Raw genomic sequence first — 18,046 nt, forward strand, 5'->3', positions numbered from 1 at the left:
TTTTCTCCTGACAAAGGTTTTATGCTCTCCAATTGCTATTACATGTTATATTATCACAAGGTTCCTAATTCGGCTGAGGGCTCCTCTGAGTTATTTGCTCCCTTTAATAGTTCTGATAGGACTAATTTCCTTCAATCTTCTCAAGATAATATTTCCACTCGTAGTACTCTTATTGTTTCTTTTGTAGATACTGACAAACATATTGTGTTTTCACAGTATTTTAAATATAAAAATACTTTGTTCTGTGGTCAGAAATTCCTGATCTTTCCAAACATTTGCAGGAAGACTCAGATGAGACTGCAACAATTTTTGCATTTTAAACAGCGAGTCTTGGTTTTGGGTACATTGTTATTTCTGAAGTGAAGTGATTTTTCAGAAAAATAAGTTTATCTTTTGTGATCCTCTACATTTAGAAACTTTTCAGATGGTTAAAGCTCAGGGTAATTGAGATATTTTGGGTCAGGAGGTTTCGCTTGGACAGCTACTAGCAGCATTGCTTATTATCTCTTTTTTTCCTTTCTCTTGTTTCCCTTTAATAATGAGAACTTGAGATTCATTGCATTGTTATTTTTTATTTTCTTAATATGTATCTTTACATGTATCTTTGCTTGATGTTTTACTCTGTTATGATATAAAACTTAATAAATATAAAGTTTAAAAGGCAGACACTTCCTCCTGGGTAACCTGCATTAGGGCACAATGGATCAGATGGAGTCTAAAATTTCCAGATGCAGTGCGAGAGGCCCAGACTGGGTGCTCCAGGCACATGATGCTGATGAGGTCCTAAAAACAGGAGGCGGGATGGTGATAAAGGCTCCAAAAACAAAGAGGGCTCCTGAGAAAAATCCTCATTGAGGCTCAGAACTATGGTCACCATCTGCACTAATGGCACTGGTCGCCCCACAGATTTCTGCACTGAGGGCAAGTGCATCAGCGCTGCTTTCCACACTAATGCTGTCGACTGCAAATGACACTTCTTCTTTGGGGCCAATGGGTCCTGAGAGGGATGAAGCTTGAGAGCAGATGCTAGCTTCAGCACCTTGCTTCATCCTTGGGCTACAGCATAACTGGAGTCCAGCTTCATAGGAGGGAGGAGCCCTGGTCAAGGAACTTTTGCTAGACTCGGTGAAAAGGGAGCCAGAGAAGGCCCTGCTCAGAGAGGAAAAATGGCTCCATCTACTAACCAACCTGCAGAGCATCTCCATCTTCAATGCCTGGTTTTGCTGGGATCTAGGTGACATCTTCCTACAATCACACCAGCTGCCAGATTTGTGATCATGTCCCAGGCACTTATAGCAGATGCTATGGCCATCAATGATGGACATTTTGTGGCCACAGACACAATCTTTGAAGCCACATTGTGGCATTCTCAGAACCAAACATCTCTACACTTTTCTTTTCTATTTTTTCAGTAGCACTGAAAAGTGTTGCTGAGGTGTTGTTGAGATAGTGAGGCAAAAAGAAAATACGGAAAATAGACTGCAAATGCAGAAGACAGAACAAATTTTAAGAGAGTACATATCCGTTCAGAAGCTTGGATAAAAAAAGACCGAGGGACTCACAAGGCAGCATGTGCATGGGAACTCCCACTTTACTGAGCTAGAGATATCCCACGTCCAATGGCTAATTCAGTCCTGCTTGTCGACAGAAAATGGTGTTGGACTGCATGTGGGAATTTATATGAACATTTAAAGTGGGCGAATCTCAACTGGATGGGCTGCTTTGATCTTTAACTGCTCTCAGTTTCTATGTTCCATTGAAGACCTACTTTAATCACTTGTGTACCATCACTTTATAAATCAAATTATATTAATAGTATACTTTTATGACTCTGCATATTCAGAATTCTTTAAAGTTGTTTAAAACCATTGCTGTTAAGTAGCTAGATTTTAATTCCTTTGTGGCTCCATAAAACTCCCTAAAGACACATTTTCATAATCATATCAGGTGTATTATATTCACTCAGTTAGCCATGAGAAATACCTGAGAGGTCTTGCCTGGGGATTGCCTGCTTCTACGTAGGGATGCAGATAATCCTTTATGTAGAGATCAGCAGCACTGTTAGAGTGAGTACAAATAAGAATCCTGCTGGGATACATAACACAAAGAAAGGAACCAGTGAAACATATGGTAATTAGCAAAAGCAGAAGGCTCAAAATAAGAACATATTGGTCAATTTTACCTAAATGAATTAAATTGCACAACCTACAAGACTCATGTGATGTGATCAAAATTGAAAAATATTTTAAGTTTATTCATGAAATTAATACAGAATTTAATGTGTTAACCTAGAAGGGCAAATTAATTGTTTTCAATTAAGACTGAAATGAACACACCTATAAAATGCATGAGTTCACACAAAATTCAGTTTGAAATGGAAATAATTTTATTTTACAGTTAATAAGTGTTTAATAACTTGAAAACATACATGCGTTTAAGCATATAGCAAAATTGCTTACCTTGTAATAGGTGTTATCCCAGGACAGCAGGTTATAGTCCTCACATATGGGGTGACATCACTGACGCAGCCCTATCACGGAAAACTTTGTCAAAGTTTCTAGAAACTTTTGACTGGCACACTGAGCCCACTGAGCATGCCCAGCATGCCATGATCCCTCGAGCCACAGGGATCTCCCTTCAGTCTCGTGTGTAGCAATAAGCGTTAGCAAAATAAAATAATAAAACGTATCGGACCCAACTCCACGGGGTGGCGGGTGGGTTTCATGAGGACATCCTGCTGTCCTGGGATAACACCTATTACAAGGTAAGCAATTTTGCTTTATCCCAGGACAAGCAGGATGCCAGTCCTCACCTATGGGTGATTAGCAAGCTATAGGCTGAGTCATTTTGTAGTGGATCAACACTGTAGTACCGTTGGGAAAACTTGAGGCAGCCTAAAATCACAGCAGGTTGGATGTAGAAGGAGTTGGGATTATGGTGGAAACAAGTTTTTTAAAACAGATTGTACGTAGGCTGAATCTTGTCGTCCTTCTTTGTCCAAACAGTAATGAGCTGCAAGGTGTGAAGGGAACTCCATGTTGCAGCTTTACATATCAAGTTCAGAATAACATCATAAAAGGAAATTTTTATATCTTTCTTTTCTTTTTGCTTTACATATGTCAGCCATTGACACTGAACGATAGTGTGCTACTGAGGTTGACATTGCTCTTACTGAGTGCACCTTTACTCACCCTTGGAGAGGAAGGCCTGCTTTTTCATAGCAGAACTCTATACAATCTGCAAGCCAGTTGGAGAGAGTTTGCTTGCCCACTGCTTTACCCGGTTTGTTTGGATCAAAAGAAACAAAGAGTTAAGTGGATTTTCTATGGACTGCAGTGCATCTAGGTAATAAGCAAATGCACGTTTACAGTCCAAGGTGTGCAAAACCTTCTCACCTTGGTGAGAGTGAGGTTTTGGGAAGAATGTGGGCAAGACTATGGACTGATTCAAGTGGAATTCCGTAACTACCTTGGGAAGGAATTTTGGATGAGTACGGGGTACTACTCGGTCATGTAGGAATTTTGTATAGGGTGAGTATGTGACAAGTGCTTGTAACTCACTAACCCTTCTAGCAGATGTAAAAAATTTAATATTGCAGGAAACCATGGGTTCGAAAGGAGAACGCATGAGTCTTGTTAGTGACTGGTAGCCATAATGGGGGTTTAAGGTGAATTAAACCTCTCATAAATCTACTGACAAGGGGTTGCACTGAAATTGGTGCATCCCCTATTGTATGATGGTAAGCTGAGATAGCACTTAGATGTACCCTTACTGACAAGGTCTAGAGACCCGAGTCTGAAAGGTGCCAGAGATAATCTAACAAAGATGTAGTGGAGCAAGAAAAGGGGGTCAATACTTTTCTGTGTACACCACGTGGTGAATCTTTTACACTTTGAACTATAGTTTTTTTTGTGTGGAAGGCTTACGTGAAGCTACAAGCACTTGAGAGACATTAGTTGAACGATTGAGTGGTTATAAGATTAAGCTTTCAGCATCCAGGCTGTTAGAGATAGGGATTGAAGGTTGGGACGGCGCAGCCTGCCCTGATGTTGAGTTATGAGAGTGGGAGCTGTACCCAGGTGAATCGGTTCCCTGATCGAGAGGTCCAGAAGTATGGGGACCACATTTGTCGAGGCCAATACGGGGCTATGAGTATCATGGACCCTTTGTCCTGTTGTAGCTTTACTAGAGTCTTGGTTATTAGTGGTATTGGGGGATACGCGTATAGAAGACATGAATTCCAGGGGCGGGCAAAGGCTTCCCTGGCTAATTGATTTCTGTGTTTGTGCAGGGAGCAAAAGTTGTCCACTTTGTGATTCAGTTGGGATGCAAAGAGGTCTATCGCTGGTTGACCCCAACGTTGAAATATCCTGGTCGCTACTAAGGGATCCAGGGACCAATCGTGAGGTTGGAATTGCCGACTGAGATGGTCTGCCACTACATTGTGAATGCCTGCCAGATAAGTGGCCCGGAGAAACATGGAACGTGTCAGGACCCAGTCCCAAATCTGTGTGACTTCTTGACAAAGGAGATACGAGCCCGTACCTCCCTGTTTGTTCAGGTACCACATGGCAATTGTGTTGTCTGTATCAGAACATTCTTGTGTGAAAGGCAGTCCTTGAACGTATGTAGAGCATAAAGTATAGCTCGAAGCTCCAGGAAATTGATTTGAAAGGTTGCTTCAAGTTTTGTCCAAGTACCTTGAGTTTGGAGATTGTGTATGTGAGCTCCCCAGCCTAAGGTGGATGCATCTGTAGTTAAAGTTACTTGCGGAACCGGTTGTTGGAAAGGTAGGCCTTTGCGCAAGTTGTTCTTGTTCGCCCACCAGAGGAGACAAGAATTTAGTTGGTGGGTTATGTGAACTGGAGACGACAGTGGTTGAATGGCTTGTGTCCACTGTGATCTTAAAGTCCATTGTGTTATTCTCATGGCCAATCTGGCCATAGGAGTGACATGAACTGTGGAGGCCTTGTGGCCGAGCAGAGTTAGAAATTGATGTTCTGTCGCCTGTTTCTTTAAGCGCAGAGAGTTTGCTAATGAGGAGAGTGTCTCTGCCCAGTTGGCCGGGAGGAAGGCTCTTGATATTATGGTGTTCAATTCTGCTCCGATGAACTGTAGTAGACGAGATGGGAGGAGGTGGGATTTTTGGTAGTTGATTAGAAATCCCAACAAGTGTAGCAGATTGATTGTGTGCCTGAGAGAAACGAGAGCTCCTTGCTTTGACTGGCTTCTGATGAGCCAGTCGTCCAGGTAAGGAAAAACGTGTACATTCTCCTTGTGCAAATGAGCTGTTGCTACTGCTAGGCACTTTGTGAATACTCGGGGTGCTGAGGCAAGTCCGAATGGCAGAATCCGGTATTGGTAGTGTTGATGACCCACCAGGAAACTTAGAAACTTGCGATGAGGAGGGAATATTAAAATGTGAGCGTAAGCGTCTTGCAGATCCAGAGAACAGAGCCAGTCTCCTGCTTGAAGAAGGGGAAGCATAGTGCCTAAGGAGATCATTCTGAACTTCTCTTTTCATAGAAATTAGTTGAGATTTCGGAGGTCTCGGATGGGATGTAGGCCTCCTGTTTTCTCTGGAATGAGAAAATAGCAAGAGTAGAATCCTCTGCCCTGCTGAGTTCGGGGAACTAGTTCCACGACCCTGGCTCTCAGAAGGGTGGATAATTCTGCTTGCAGAAGAGTGATATGATCCTTGTGTATCCAAAGAGACTGTGGTGGGGAGTCTTTTGGTACTGTGAGAAAATTCAGTTGGTAACCTTGTGTTATAATTGATAGTACCCATTGATCTGTTGTGATATTTGACCAATGGGTGTGAAAGAGAGAGACTCGACCTCCCACTGGTATGGTTGGTTTGGGGTTGGTGGAGTGGCTGCTGTCCTCTGGCTGTTTTTCAAAAGCCTGATGCTGGGCCTGTCTGAGGGGGAGGTTGAGGCCTAGAAGCCCTGGGTTGTCTAGGCTGGGATCTTTGCAGTGGGCTTGATGGTCTATCACGGGGTGCTGGTAGATAGTACCTACGTGGCCTATAGTAAGGTTTTCTGGTATCCTTTCGTGCCGTGCGGCGTGAGGCAGATGAAGTTATCTTGTGGGACTGCATATAGTTGACGCAGAGTTTCAGAGTGTTCTTTAAGTTGGGCTACTGCGTCTTGAACTCTTGTTCCAAAAAGGTTATCGCCCACACAAGGTAAATCTACCAGCTTTTCTTGAACTTCAGGCCTGAGGTCTGAAGCTTTGAGCCAGGCCCAACGACATGCACTGATAACAGTTGTCGCTACTCATGAAGAGGTTTCAAAACTGTCATAGGCAGCACGGACCTCATGCTTGCCTGCTTCCAAACCTTTGTGGATAATGTCATTAGCTGAGTCCTGATACTGTTGAGGCAGAGTCTCAGCTAATTGCTGCATCTGTTTCCAGAGATTATGCTGATATTGCATCATATAAAGTTGATATGACGCTATTCTGGAAGTAAGCATCAAGCCTTGAAAGACTTTCCTGCCCAGAGTGTCCAAGAACTTTTGTTCTTTTCCTGGTGGAGTCGATGAATGAGGCCGTACTCTCTTTGAGTTTTTGAGCAGATTCCACCACCACAGATTGATGTGGAAGCTGGGCCCTCTGATAGCCGGGGATGTGTTGCACCAGACAGGTGGTGGTATTCCTTCTATTTACTGGTGGAACTGAGCATGGGTGTTCCCATAATCTGTGCTGTAGTTCTACCAGGACCTCATGTATCAGAATAGTTAATACTTCCTTAGGAGGTTCTACAAACTGAAGGACCTCTAAGGTCTGTTGTCTAGTATCCTCTTCAGACACTAGTTTAAATGGAATAGTGTCAGCCATATCTTTTACAAAAGTGGTAAAAGACAGGTCCTCTGGGTGTGACTTTTTTCTGTTTTCAGGAGGGGACGGTTCAGACATGAAGTCCTCTGAAGATGTGTCGGTGTCTCTATCTTCCCAAGAGTCCAATGGAGTATGCTTTGGAGGAGAAACATGAGAAGGTCTCGATGGCATTGATGGTTTTTGTGGTGAAAAGAATGGCATTGATGGAGAGGCCAGAATTCTCGGTCAGGAGAGTCCGGAGGGTCCCGGCTGAGGTTCAGATGGTAGAAGTACTGGAAGCATCATCGTCACAGACTGGAATAGGAGTAATGGGCTGCACTGGAAGAACTCCGATGAGGGCATCGAGCTTCGACATCAGTGGCTGGAATATTGACAAATCCGGTATCGGCATCGGAGTTGGCATCGGCATCAGAGTAGGCATCAGCACTGGAACAGGCACCGGCATCAGTGAAGGCACCGGTACAGGCATCGGCTCCAGAGGTGTCTATCGATGGACGAAGGTTTCTGAGAGCTTCTCTCACTGCCTGGTGGATAAATCCATCCAGTTCCTCCCTTACAGCTGGTGAAGTCAGAGCAGCTATAGGTGGTGGCAGAGAAGGCATCATCGGCTCTTTCACAGGGCCCTGTGGTGGCTTGATGCCAGACACCTTTGGAGGTGGGGAACGCCTCGGAGTAGTAGGCCTTGGTAGTTCTTGTAAACGAGGCCATTTTGGTGATGGTTCTCTTGGCAATAGCAAGGACTCTGGCGTCGAAGTACGTCGATGTCGATGACAATATTTTTGTCGATATTCTGTGGCTTTTTCAAGCCCAGATGTCGATTTTACTGATGCCGCAGACGGAGTCGGGGATAGTCGGTCTCTGGAGCCATCCATGCAACATTTACGAATAACTAATCGTTTTGACGCTCCAGCTGGAGACAATTGGGTCGACGTTGAAGGCATAAGTTGTATATGGAAAAGATGTTCCATTATTTCCTGTCCGGCCTTTCTGCCCTTGGCAGTCATCTCTGCACATTTCAGGCAGGAAGAAACATAGAACTGTTCCATCTCTTATGTAAATAAACAAACGCTAATTACGTTCACTAGTCATCATGAGGTCAGCTCCTTGCCTCCTTCCCATACTCCATTGTATATAGTACTTTATCTTGTTCTCCCTCTCTTTTTTTCCCACTCCCAGTTAAGGCTTCCTTGTTATAATGTAACTTTATGCTCCTCTTAATATATCTCTTGTTGATTGGTTGGTTATAGTTACTGCTTAGTTCGATGTAAATAGAGTTGATTTGATTTGTATCAAGAAAGTCGGTATATAAAAGCCTTTAATAAATAAATAAATAAATCATGCGATTGCCCTAGGCACAAAACACACTCAGCGTGCGGGTCGGTGATCGACATTGTGTGAGTGCAGTTCGGGCGTTTTTTGAAGCCCGTGGCCATAATGAAAGCCAAACAGCCGTTGATGGCCTTCTGACTAAAAAAGTAAGTTACTCAAATTGAGCGGGAAAAACGTTTTACTCACCGGCCGGTGGTCGGAGGAAGACCCCTATGTAGGGGATGAAATTTGAAAAAGAATTTAACTTTTTTTATTCACAAGTTTGTAAGAAGAGATTTACTCAGGGCTCCTTCACCTTGATGCTAACTGCAGCACAGAAAAATGAAGACTGAAGGGAGACCCCTGTGGCTCGAGGGATCATGGCATGCTGGGCATGCTCAGTGGGCTCAGTGTGCCAGTTAAAATTTTCTAGAAACTTTGACAGAAAGTTTTCCATGATAGGGCTCCATCAGTGACGTCACCCCATATGTGAGGACTAGCATCCTGCTTGTCCTGGGATAAAAATACAATTGCTCAATCTGTCTGAAAAGTACTTTGGATAAATGTATTAGCTAAATATGCTATTTATTACTCTGTTGTCAATGAGCTACAAGCTGCTTCTGACAGAAAGCATAAATTTGCAGCTTTCTTTAAAATAAACCAATGTTGAAACTCAAAAACAATATTACAGATCTATTAAATTTACCAGCTCACAACTGCAATCTCATATCAAATGGATGTATTTAATGAGTAAAACGTGGTCTAAAAAAAACATCGCAAGACGATCTTTAGTTTCTGAAGGAACCAGTGGCGTAACCATGGGTAGGCCTAGGTGGGCCCTGGCCCACCCACTTTGTGCTCAGACCCACCCATTTAGCATTGTCTGGTGGTCCGAGAAGAGAGACCCTATCATAGGGCCCCCTGTGAACAGGCCTGGCGCTGCCAGTAGAGCTACAGCCAAAGAGGGAAGGTGGCCTGGAAAGCTGTCGGTGGACACTTTTCTTACTGGCAACTGAAGAGAGGTAGCGGAGCAGCAGCCAAAGAGGGGAGGAGGCCCGGGAGGCCGCTGATGAACCCTTTTCCCAATGAGAGGAGGCGGTCCCGCAAGGCTACCAGTGGTTCCCATCCCACCGGCTTCCGGGAAGAAAATGTGGCATGGGAGGCCCTAATCAAAGAAAGAAGAGACCCAAGAGGCCATCAGTGGACCCCCTTCTAACTGGAGGTCGAGAAGAGAACCCCACCAGGAGAGAGCCCTTTTGACCGCTCCTCCTTGTATACCAGCCCTACAACATTCCAGACTCTTGCGGCTAGCACATACTCTATGCTGAATCTCACGATGATTGAGATCAGAATAGAGGAAGTACTAACTGCAAGAGTTGTGTATAGTGCAGAGGTCAGCATACAAGGAGCAGCAGCAGAACGGGACCCCCTTCTGCTCCTGATGGAGAGATTGCCTGCGTGTGTGTATGTGAGTGTGAATGGAAGCCTGCCACGGGGTGGGGTTGGGGGTATGAATGGGAGACTGCTTGGAGGGGGTGGAGTGAATGGAAGCCTGCCTGGAGGGGGAGGTGTGAATGGGAGCCTGCCTGTATGTGAACGGACGTCTATCATGAGGTGGGGGTGTTTGTGTGAATGGGAGGTGTAAATGGGAGCCTGCCTGGGGGGTAGGGGGTATATGTGTGTATGAGAGACAACACGTGGGAATGGAGAAGGTGTGTGTGTGAGAGAGAGAGAGTTTTGTGGATGTGGATGTGAGTGCGAGAGAATGTATGTTTAAAAGAGAGAGCATGTGGGAGTGAGACCGTGTGTGTGTGTGTGAAGGAGCGTATGTGTATTGAAATAGGAGCCTGCTTATAAGAGACAGCATGAGAGTGGGAGCCTCTATGTGTGGGAGTAACAGCCTGCTGTGAGAATAAGACCCTGTGTATGTGAGCCTGCATGTGAGAATCTGTGTGTTTATGTGGGAATGTGAACATGTGTGTGAGACAGAATGTACGAATGAGAGCTCGAGTATGTCTATGAGGGAGCATGGGAGCCTGCATTTAAAAGACAGTATGTGAGAGCAAGAGCCAGTGTGTACGGGGGAGTGGGAGCATGCATGTGTGAGAGAGCATATAATAGTGGCTGCCTGAGTGAGACAGTGTGTGTGGGAATGGAAGCCTGTGTGTATGTGAGAGAGAGGATGCAAGAGTGGGAGCTTGTATGAGAGAAAGCATATGTGTGAGAGAGCTTCTGTGTGTATGTATGAAGGAGGAAGGAAAGACGACAAGATTAGAGAGAAGAAACAGAATAAAAGAGACTGAAAAAGGAATTAGGAAAAGACAGACAAAGAGAACAAAAAGACTGGGACCAACAGATTAGAAAAATAAAATCAGACAACAAAAGTAAAAAAAAATTATTTTGACTTTCAATGATTGAAATATGCCATCTTTGGGAATGCATTTCTTATATATTTGTATTTTGCTGTTTCTTCAGTATTCCAGTGTTCACAGTGTCTGGATTCTCAGGCTTTTCATTTCAGTTTTGTCTGCATGTTTGTTTTTAATTTGTATTGCCTTATTATGTATTGGGTAAGAGTCTGTCTGTGTTGTGCATGTGTGACAAAAGTACAGTAGTTTGGTTAGCATGTAATTTCTCTGTAGGGATTTGTAGCAGTTCAGCTTGTTCTGTTTGCTCACTAGGTGGTATATTAGTGTTCTAGGTCTTGATGTAATGCAATCCTTTGCTGCCTTTTTGTAGATAAGGTTCTAGGTGGGTTTGTTTTTTTTTTGGTAGGGATTTGTCTTACTTCACAAAATGTTTGGCATTGGAAGCAGTTTATTTTGTTGATACTAAGGTGATGCCAGAATTTGAATATATTTTTTTGCATGTAATAGATCTGTTCTGCATTTGTTGCAAATTATGATGATTAAGATTAATGCTGTTTTCCTGTAGTTATATTTTCTGAATTTTTGGAAAGAGGATTCATAAAAGAATACATTAATATTTGTTTATTATATGATTGGATCTGATGTTTGTTACATGCTCTTTGTTTACTTTTTACATGCTGTGTATTTATAAACTGCAATAAATATAAAATAAATTAATACAGATTAATAAGGTATTTTTAATGCTGGTAAGTGCTTGAAATTGAATTAAATACCTTAAAGCATCAGTCATGATAAAACTACTTAGGTGCGCACTCTAAAGTTTTATCGATAAGAGTACAACTAGTAGACCTACGTCACTGAAAAGAACACAAGACCACATCATAAGCAAGAGAATTTCACTTGGCATAGATTATAATTTATTGAGTGAAAAATAATGGTAGCAAAAACTTCCAAAATACAAAAGCAATTACTGCTCATTGTGATACCAAGAGCTAACCCAGTATTTTCTCGTAACAATATACTAATAGTGCCTTGTGTGCAAGCTGATGAAGGCAATTAAAACAATTGATTTTGCTAAGCTGGATGGATGTTCCATGCTCTTAATTTTGACTTCTCCTTGAAGTGAAATGTGACATTCTGATTCTAAATCAATCTTGTATTCTCTATACCTGGTATCCTGTTGCTTGAGTATGTGCTTGACTGCTTGAGCTAAAGTGAATGTTTTGCCTGTCCCATAGGGACCGATGATAAGAACAGGAGGTAGCTGTATTGAAAGTGGGGTTGTTATCGCCAAAACAGCCTCCTTCTGCTTGGTGTTTAATCGAGGGTCCAATAGCTCATCCCATTGCCTACACAGAAGAAAGCAAAACTGCTTAAAATGCAGCTACATAATTCTTAGTTATATAAAACAGCAAATAAAGCACTTTATTTTTTAATATGAATGTCTATATTCAGGGCAAGTACTATATAATTATTATTATTTTTTGTTTTGCCTTTTGCTCTCTCCATCTTTCTCCCACATCCTTAATGGTATGCCAGGTCAATACTAAGATCCTTTATAGGCTCAAGGACTGGAAGGGCACCTCCTCCAAGGTGCAACCTTTATTAGTTGATAGGGGCCATCACTGCAACAAAAGCCACCCTCCTGAAACCTGAGTGTACCACCTCCATTGCCAGACCTGACTGACTCCAATGGACATGAAATCTGCCCAGATCCCCTGCACAGCAGCACAGAACGTTGTGGTCTGAACCATGTGGTCAGACCCAAGGTATATAATGTTATCCTTCTAAACTTAATTATTATTTAGGGAACCTTTGGAAACTCTGTCCTAAACACGTCTAAGAACACTGCATTGATTTGTTACATTTATTGGTGATGAAAATAGTTCTAAGATATTGTTCCTTTAAGCTGCATCAGAATTATGTAGAAACATATCTGAGTGGCTCCACAGTGAAAAGGAAAAGTTTTATTTTATTATGGTCTTAAAAAGTTTAAACACTAAGAAGGATACTTCACTAAGCTGAGTACTTTTCGAAGAAAAGATTCAGAAATTTGGTTTCTAAAGTTAACTAGTTCCATTAGATTATTAAGTAATTATCAACAAAACATATATCCCTTGCTACAGTGTACTGTGTGTCAACAGAATAAAAACTATCACATTTAAGAGAACACTGTGGTTGGACACATTATATACACACCCCCAAACTATTTATGATAGCTCACAGCAGGAAACTAAAGCCTCACTGTTTGCATGGGTCAGTCCACTGGAGTTACTTAGGTCTGGGACTGTGTTTAGTCATTGGAAAAACATGGTACTTGTTTGGGCAGAAGTGATATATGCCTAGCTGATGAGGTCTAGAACAGTGTTTCATAACCCTCTCCTGGAGGCACACTTTAAGGACATCCATAATGAATATACATACAATATATTTGCATATAATGGAGACTCAATGCATGCAAATCTATCTCATGCATATTTATTGTAGCAATCATGAAAAATAGACCAGTTAGGTGTACCTCAAGAAGACGTCTGGGAAACACTTGCCTAGGATTACATATTTTAAAGGGACTCAAATTTTTTTTTTTTTAAATCAAATACAATGCATATTATAATGGGATTCTCAATCCAGTCCTCAAGACACATCTAGCCAGCCAGGTTTTCAAGATACCACAATGAATGTGCATGGGACAGATTTGCATACCATGGAGGCAGTGCATGAAAATCTGTCTCATGTATATTTATTGTGGATATCCTGAAAACCTGACTGGCTAGGTGTCTGGAAGACTGAGAACCAACGCTCTAAACAATAAAGTAAAGAAAGGGACAGGATAGGATCATAAATACCATCAGTATAGTTTCTTGGTTACAGTACATTCAGTGCATGCCTTTAAAATCTTTCTACTACCCTTGGACTATGGGACAAAGGATACAATGAGCCTCTATAATGGGATATCATGAAGAAAACTGTTGGATCATTTGCATTTTTATACCTGTTAGGACTCCACGGTATGAGTGGACTCATGATGATATCTGGGAAGAGAATACTATTATCCTTGATCCTATCCAAAGCATAATGCATTTCACACAGGGGTAGTCGATTTAATTGAAACTGAAGTTCAACCTGCCAAAACAACAAAAAAAACAAAAAAAAAATTCAATGGACAGGTTTAGCAGAAAAACCACCATAACTGCATGCATGAACTGCTAATTTAACAAGCTCTAACAAGCTATTTAGGCAACATATTTGTAAAGATCTCAGAATACTTAAGGTCACAGCAAGATGAGTTTCCACCGGAACAGTTTGCTTGAGTATCTGCATATACTAGTAATCAATCATAAAGGTAAACCTGAAATGAGTAAACATTAAAATTTTCTCCACAAGATTTTAATTGCTTTTAACTAGAGTACCAATTTCTGGAGTTAGTCAATCCTAATAACCCTCCAAGGTACAGGGTTGTTGTTTTTTTTGTTTGTTTTTTTTTTAACAATATTTGATAAGGATAAATGCACATGAAATATAATTGCTGTACAGTACTTCAAAACTACACATAGCAAGAAAGCAAGATAGCCACTCCAGTCAGATGTGGTTTGCAACCCCAGGACATTTTTGTTTTTTCATTGGATCCATAGTAGTGATTTCCTGATTTTTGCTATGAATGACCAAATGGGTAGTAGTTTTTTTTGTTAACTGACTTGAGCGAAGTTCAGGATATTGGAACAGCTGCTGGATTTTGGCTGTTGGTGCTAGCAGCTGCAGGCAGGCGTAACTTGCACGCCGGGCCGGCCGCCGGCGCACGATTCCCCGGCCCAGGAGCGGTTTCGGAGGCCTCGGCCAAACCCCCGGGCTGGAACCACGTCCGCGGCCCCGCCCCCGGATGACACGCTGCCGCGACACGCCCCTGACATGCCCCCCAGGAAAGCCCCGGGACATACGCGCGTCCCGGGACTTGTGCGCACCGCCTAGCCTATTCAACATAGGCTCGGCGTGCGCAGGGGGAGCTTGGGGCAGGTTTTCGGGGGGGTTCACGCGTACCCCTTTGAAAATCTGCCCCATTGCAAAGAGGTGTTTCTGGGGCAGAGCAGGGATGGAGAAATCATTTACACATGTACGGTCAATTCTCAAACGTATGCCATATAGCAGGTGTAAATGTGTGCCCCATTGCCAAGCTAAGGTACACACAGTCCAATAATTTTTAAACCAGATTAAAATAATGTTAAAATAAATTTAAAAATAATTTAAAAACATATGCATAGCAAGCAATTATCTTACCTATATTAATTTCAAATGTTATTGCCCAATCAATTTTAATTTTCTTTAGGGAATATGAAATCTTACCTCCTCCTTTTTTAAACTGAGGATCCCTAAATGTAAGAAGATTTAGTTGCTACTGATCCTCAAATGTTAAAAAAAATAGTTAATAGAGCTTGGGTAATTGCCAGGTTGTTGTGGCCTGATTTGGCCTCTGTTGGAAACAGGATGCTGGGCTTGATGGACCCTTGGTCTGACCCAGCATGGCAATTTCTTAAGTTCTTATAGAACTAAAGTAAACAAAACCATCATGGATCTTGGGTCACCATCAATTGCACCCAACTTGCAGCATTGGCAACAGTAATAGAATATGCATCTTCAACCATGATTCAAAGAGGCCCAGATTTGAGCAGTAGGTGAAACAATACTATTCCTTGAATAGCGAATAAATAGATGATTTAATTAGGGGATTAGCGCCATCAGCAGCAGCTAAAACTTTCATAATCTGAGAGAGTATGCATAATTTTTAATAAAAAGGACGCAGTATATCAAACTGTGAACCTACAGTGCTTTTTAAAGCAGCTTTTTTGCAATTCACCAGATTCTTGGGACCACATTATGTACACTTACAGGAAGAATCAAGAATTTGGAAAAAAATTAATTTAACATGGATTATGTTCAGATCTATTTTTATTTGTTTATTTAAGTTCTTTATATACCATCATTCCAAAAGTAGATCACCGTGGTTTACAAAAGCAACCTTCATATTCTAGCTCAGCAATCATATTCTAGGTCTATTTTTCCACTAATGGTGTTTTTATGGCAAAAAGTATTTATTTAAAAATGCATATTCCATGTAATACAAAACTTGTTCAAGGTGGATTATACTAGAAACATACATCGGTAAAATACATATAAAATCACTGTTAAATAAAAACCCATCAAATATAGGCAAACACAGTATGCAAGATATTTGTTCCTGAACTATTCAGAAATTTCTAACAAATAGGTGACTAAATCAACAAAAATAAAAGCTTTTAATTTCTTTTTAAAAGTGGACTCATCAAATGCCTCTTAAAGGGCCAAAGGAAATGCATTCTAGCATGAAGTATCCATCAAAAAGGCCCTATTGTGAGTCATCTGTAAACAGCTAAATTTAAAAAAACAGATCAACCAAAAGAGATTTATCAACTGACCGCAGTGACTGCACCAGAACATACTCCTCTACAAGAATCCTTAAATTCTGTGGGCTGTCACCCCTAAATACCTTAAATAATATCACCAGCATCTTAAACTGTGCCCACATTGCCACCGGCAGTCCATGAAGTTCTACCAACTTACATTCTTTGGGGTAAATTTTCAAAAGCATACATGCATTTAAATAGGCTTTTGAAAATTACTGAAAGTTGTAGGGTTGTGTGCTTAAAAGTCTAAGCCAACGCAATTTTGAACGTATTTTTACGCATATTGGGGTAGATTTTTAAAAACTATGCCCGCGCAAACAAAAGTACGCCGGATTTTAATAGATACGCGCGTAGCCACATGTATACTTTAAAATTCGGGGTTGGCGCGCACAAGGCTGCCCAAAATCGGCAGCCTGCCTCCATTCCCTCCCTACCCCTACCTAACCCACCCGCCCAGCCCTATCTAAACCCCCCGTACCTTTGTTGGACAAGTTATGCCTGCCCGAGGCAGGCGTAACTTGCGCGCGCCGGGCGCCGGCATGCGATTCCCTGGCCCGGGAGCAGTTTCAGAGGCCTCGGCCTTGCCCCCAACACACCCCCGGGCCAGAACCACGCCCGCAGCCCCGCCCCTAGATGGAGCACCACTGCAACACGCCGCCCGACACGCCCCCCAGGAAAGCCCCGGGACTTACACGCGTCCTGGGGCTTGCGCGCGCCGCCGAGCCTATTCAACATAGGCTCAGCGCACACAGGGGGAGCTTGGGGCAGGTTTTCGCGCGTACCCCTTTGAAAATCTGCCCTGTTGCAAAGAGGTGTTTCTGGGTGAGAGCAGGAATGGAGAAATCATTTACACATGTACAGTCAATTCTCAAACGTATGCCATATAGCAGGTGTAAATGTGTGCCCCATTGCCACGCTAAGGTACACACAGTCCAATAATTTTTAAACCAGATTACATGATCGAGTCCATGTTGAAAATTAGTGCTGAAGTCCATATGTACTTTGTACATGCTGGCTGTTATAAAACTGGATTCCTTGTGAGCATTATTTATGATTGCTAATTATTTTATTGCTGCTCAATACTCCAAATATTCTCTTGTTCTGTCTTATCTACGTATATTTACTATTATGCCCTAAGATAACTACTTAAATGTACCTCATATCTGCATATTAGGGTGGCCCTTATTTTTCAACTTTTGAAATTCTTTGCTCCCAACCCCTAATCTTGCTCCAATATATGAAAACTGCTCCTTATCAAATTTCAACTCAATTGAACTATTTTAAGGTGACCCCCCAAAGGCCTTAAAGTTTCAAATTTCACTGAAAATTAGTATTTCTTATTTAAAACTTTTGTATTTCATTTTCAAATATTGTTTGGGAAAATAATAGTCAAGCATAATCGAAAGACAATTTTATTTATAACTATTTTCTTCAGATAGTTATTTACATGAAATAAAAATTAGCAAAGATATTGAGCAAAACTTGAAACCAAAAGAAAAATAGTACTTTACAAAATAACATCTAAAATGGAAATAACAATAAAAATGTAATAAGATCGTTCCATTTCCTCTTAAGTTCTCTTTCTTCTCTCTGTTTCCTTTTCTATGCGTTCCTGGTCTTCTTCTTCATTGGCTTTAGGATCAATGCCAGCCATGGAACCTGGTTGTCCTTTCTTGCGTTGCAATAATAACTGCTTATCCTCTTCATTCTTAATGATGTTTAATGCATTTTCATGAGCAACATTGAATAAATCATCTAATTTATCCAGGAATTTCGTTTGTTTTTTCGCTTCCACATCTGAGTCTCTACCCAACTGCTTCTGTAAATCTTGCTATTCTTTATGAAGTGATATAACTTTTTCAATGCAATGCTCAGTTCGTTTTGGGGGAATTCATCCGTTTTCCCAAAAAAACAAGAACTTCTTTTACAACTAAGGTTGCACTTTCTTTGATTGATAATTTAACAACACGTAAACTGAAGAAAAGAACACTGAGTACTTGCCAATTTGAAGGTAGTTTCACTCCTACAATGTGGTTTGTTACATTTCCGATGAGACTACATTTGTAATCTTTCCGAAAGCAGCCCGAAAGTCGA

The 18,046-nt window shown here is 41.7% G+C and overlaps 1 protein-coding gene across 1 annotated transcript in view; it reads right to left on the minus strand.

Annotated features, from left to right (window-relative positions):
- HELZ (helicase with zinc finger) overlaps positions 1 to 18,046 on the minus strand; it is a 639,316-nt gene that overhangs the window by 340,448 nt on the left and 280,822 nt on the right. Inside the window, 3 exon segments of the mRNA XM_029599344.1 lie at positions 1,984 to 2,088; positions 11,687 to 11,866; positions 13,510 to 13,640. Coding sequence (XP_029455204.1) covers positions 1,984 to 2,088; positions 11,687 to 11,866; positions 13,510 to 13,640 — 416 coding nt within the window.

Source organism: Rhinatrema bivittatum, chromosome 4 (genome assembly GCF_901001135.1).
Source record: "Rhinatrema bivittatum chromosome 4, aRhiBiv1.1, whole genome shotgun sequence".
Lineage (NCBI taxonomy): Eukaryota > Metazoa > Chordata > Amphibia > Gymnophiona > Rhinatrematidae > Rhinatrema > Rhinatrema bivittatum.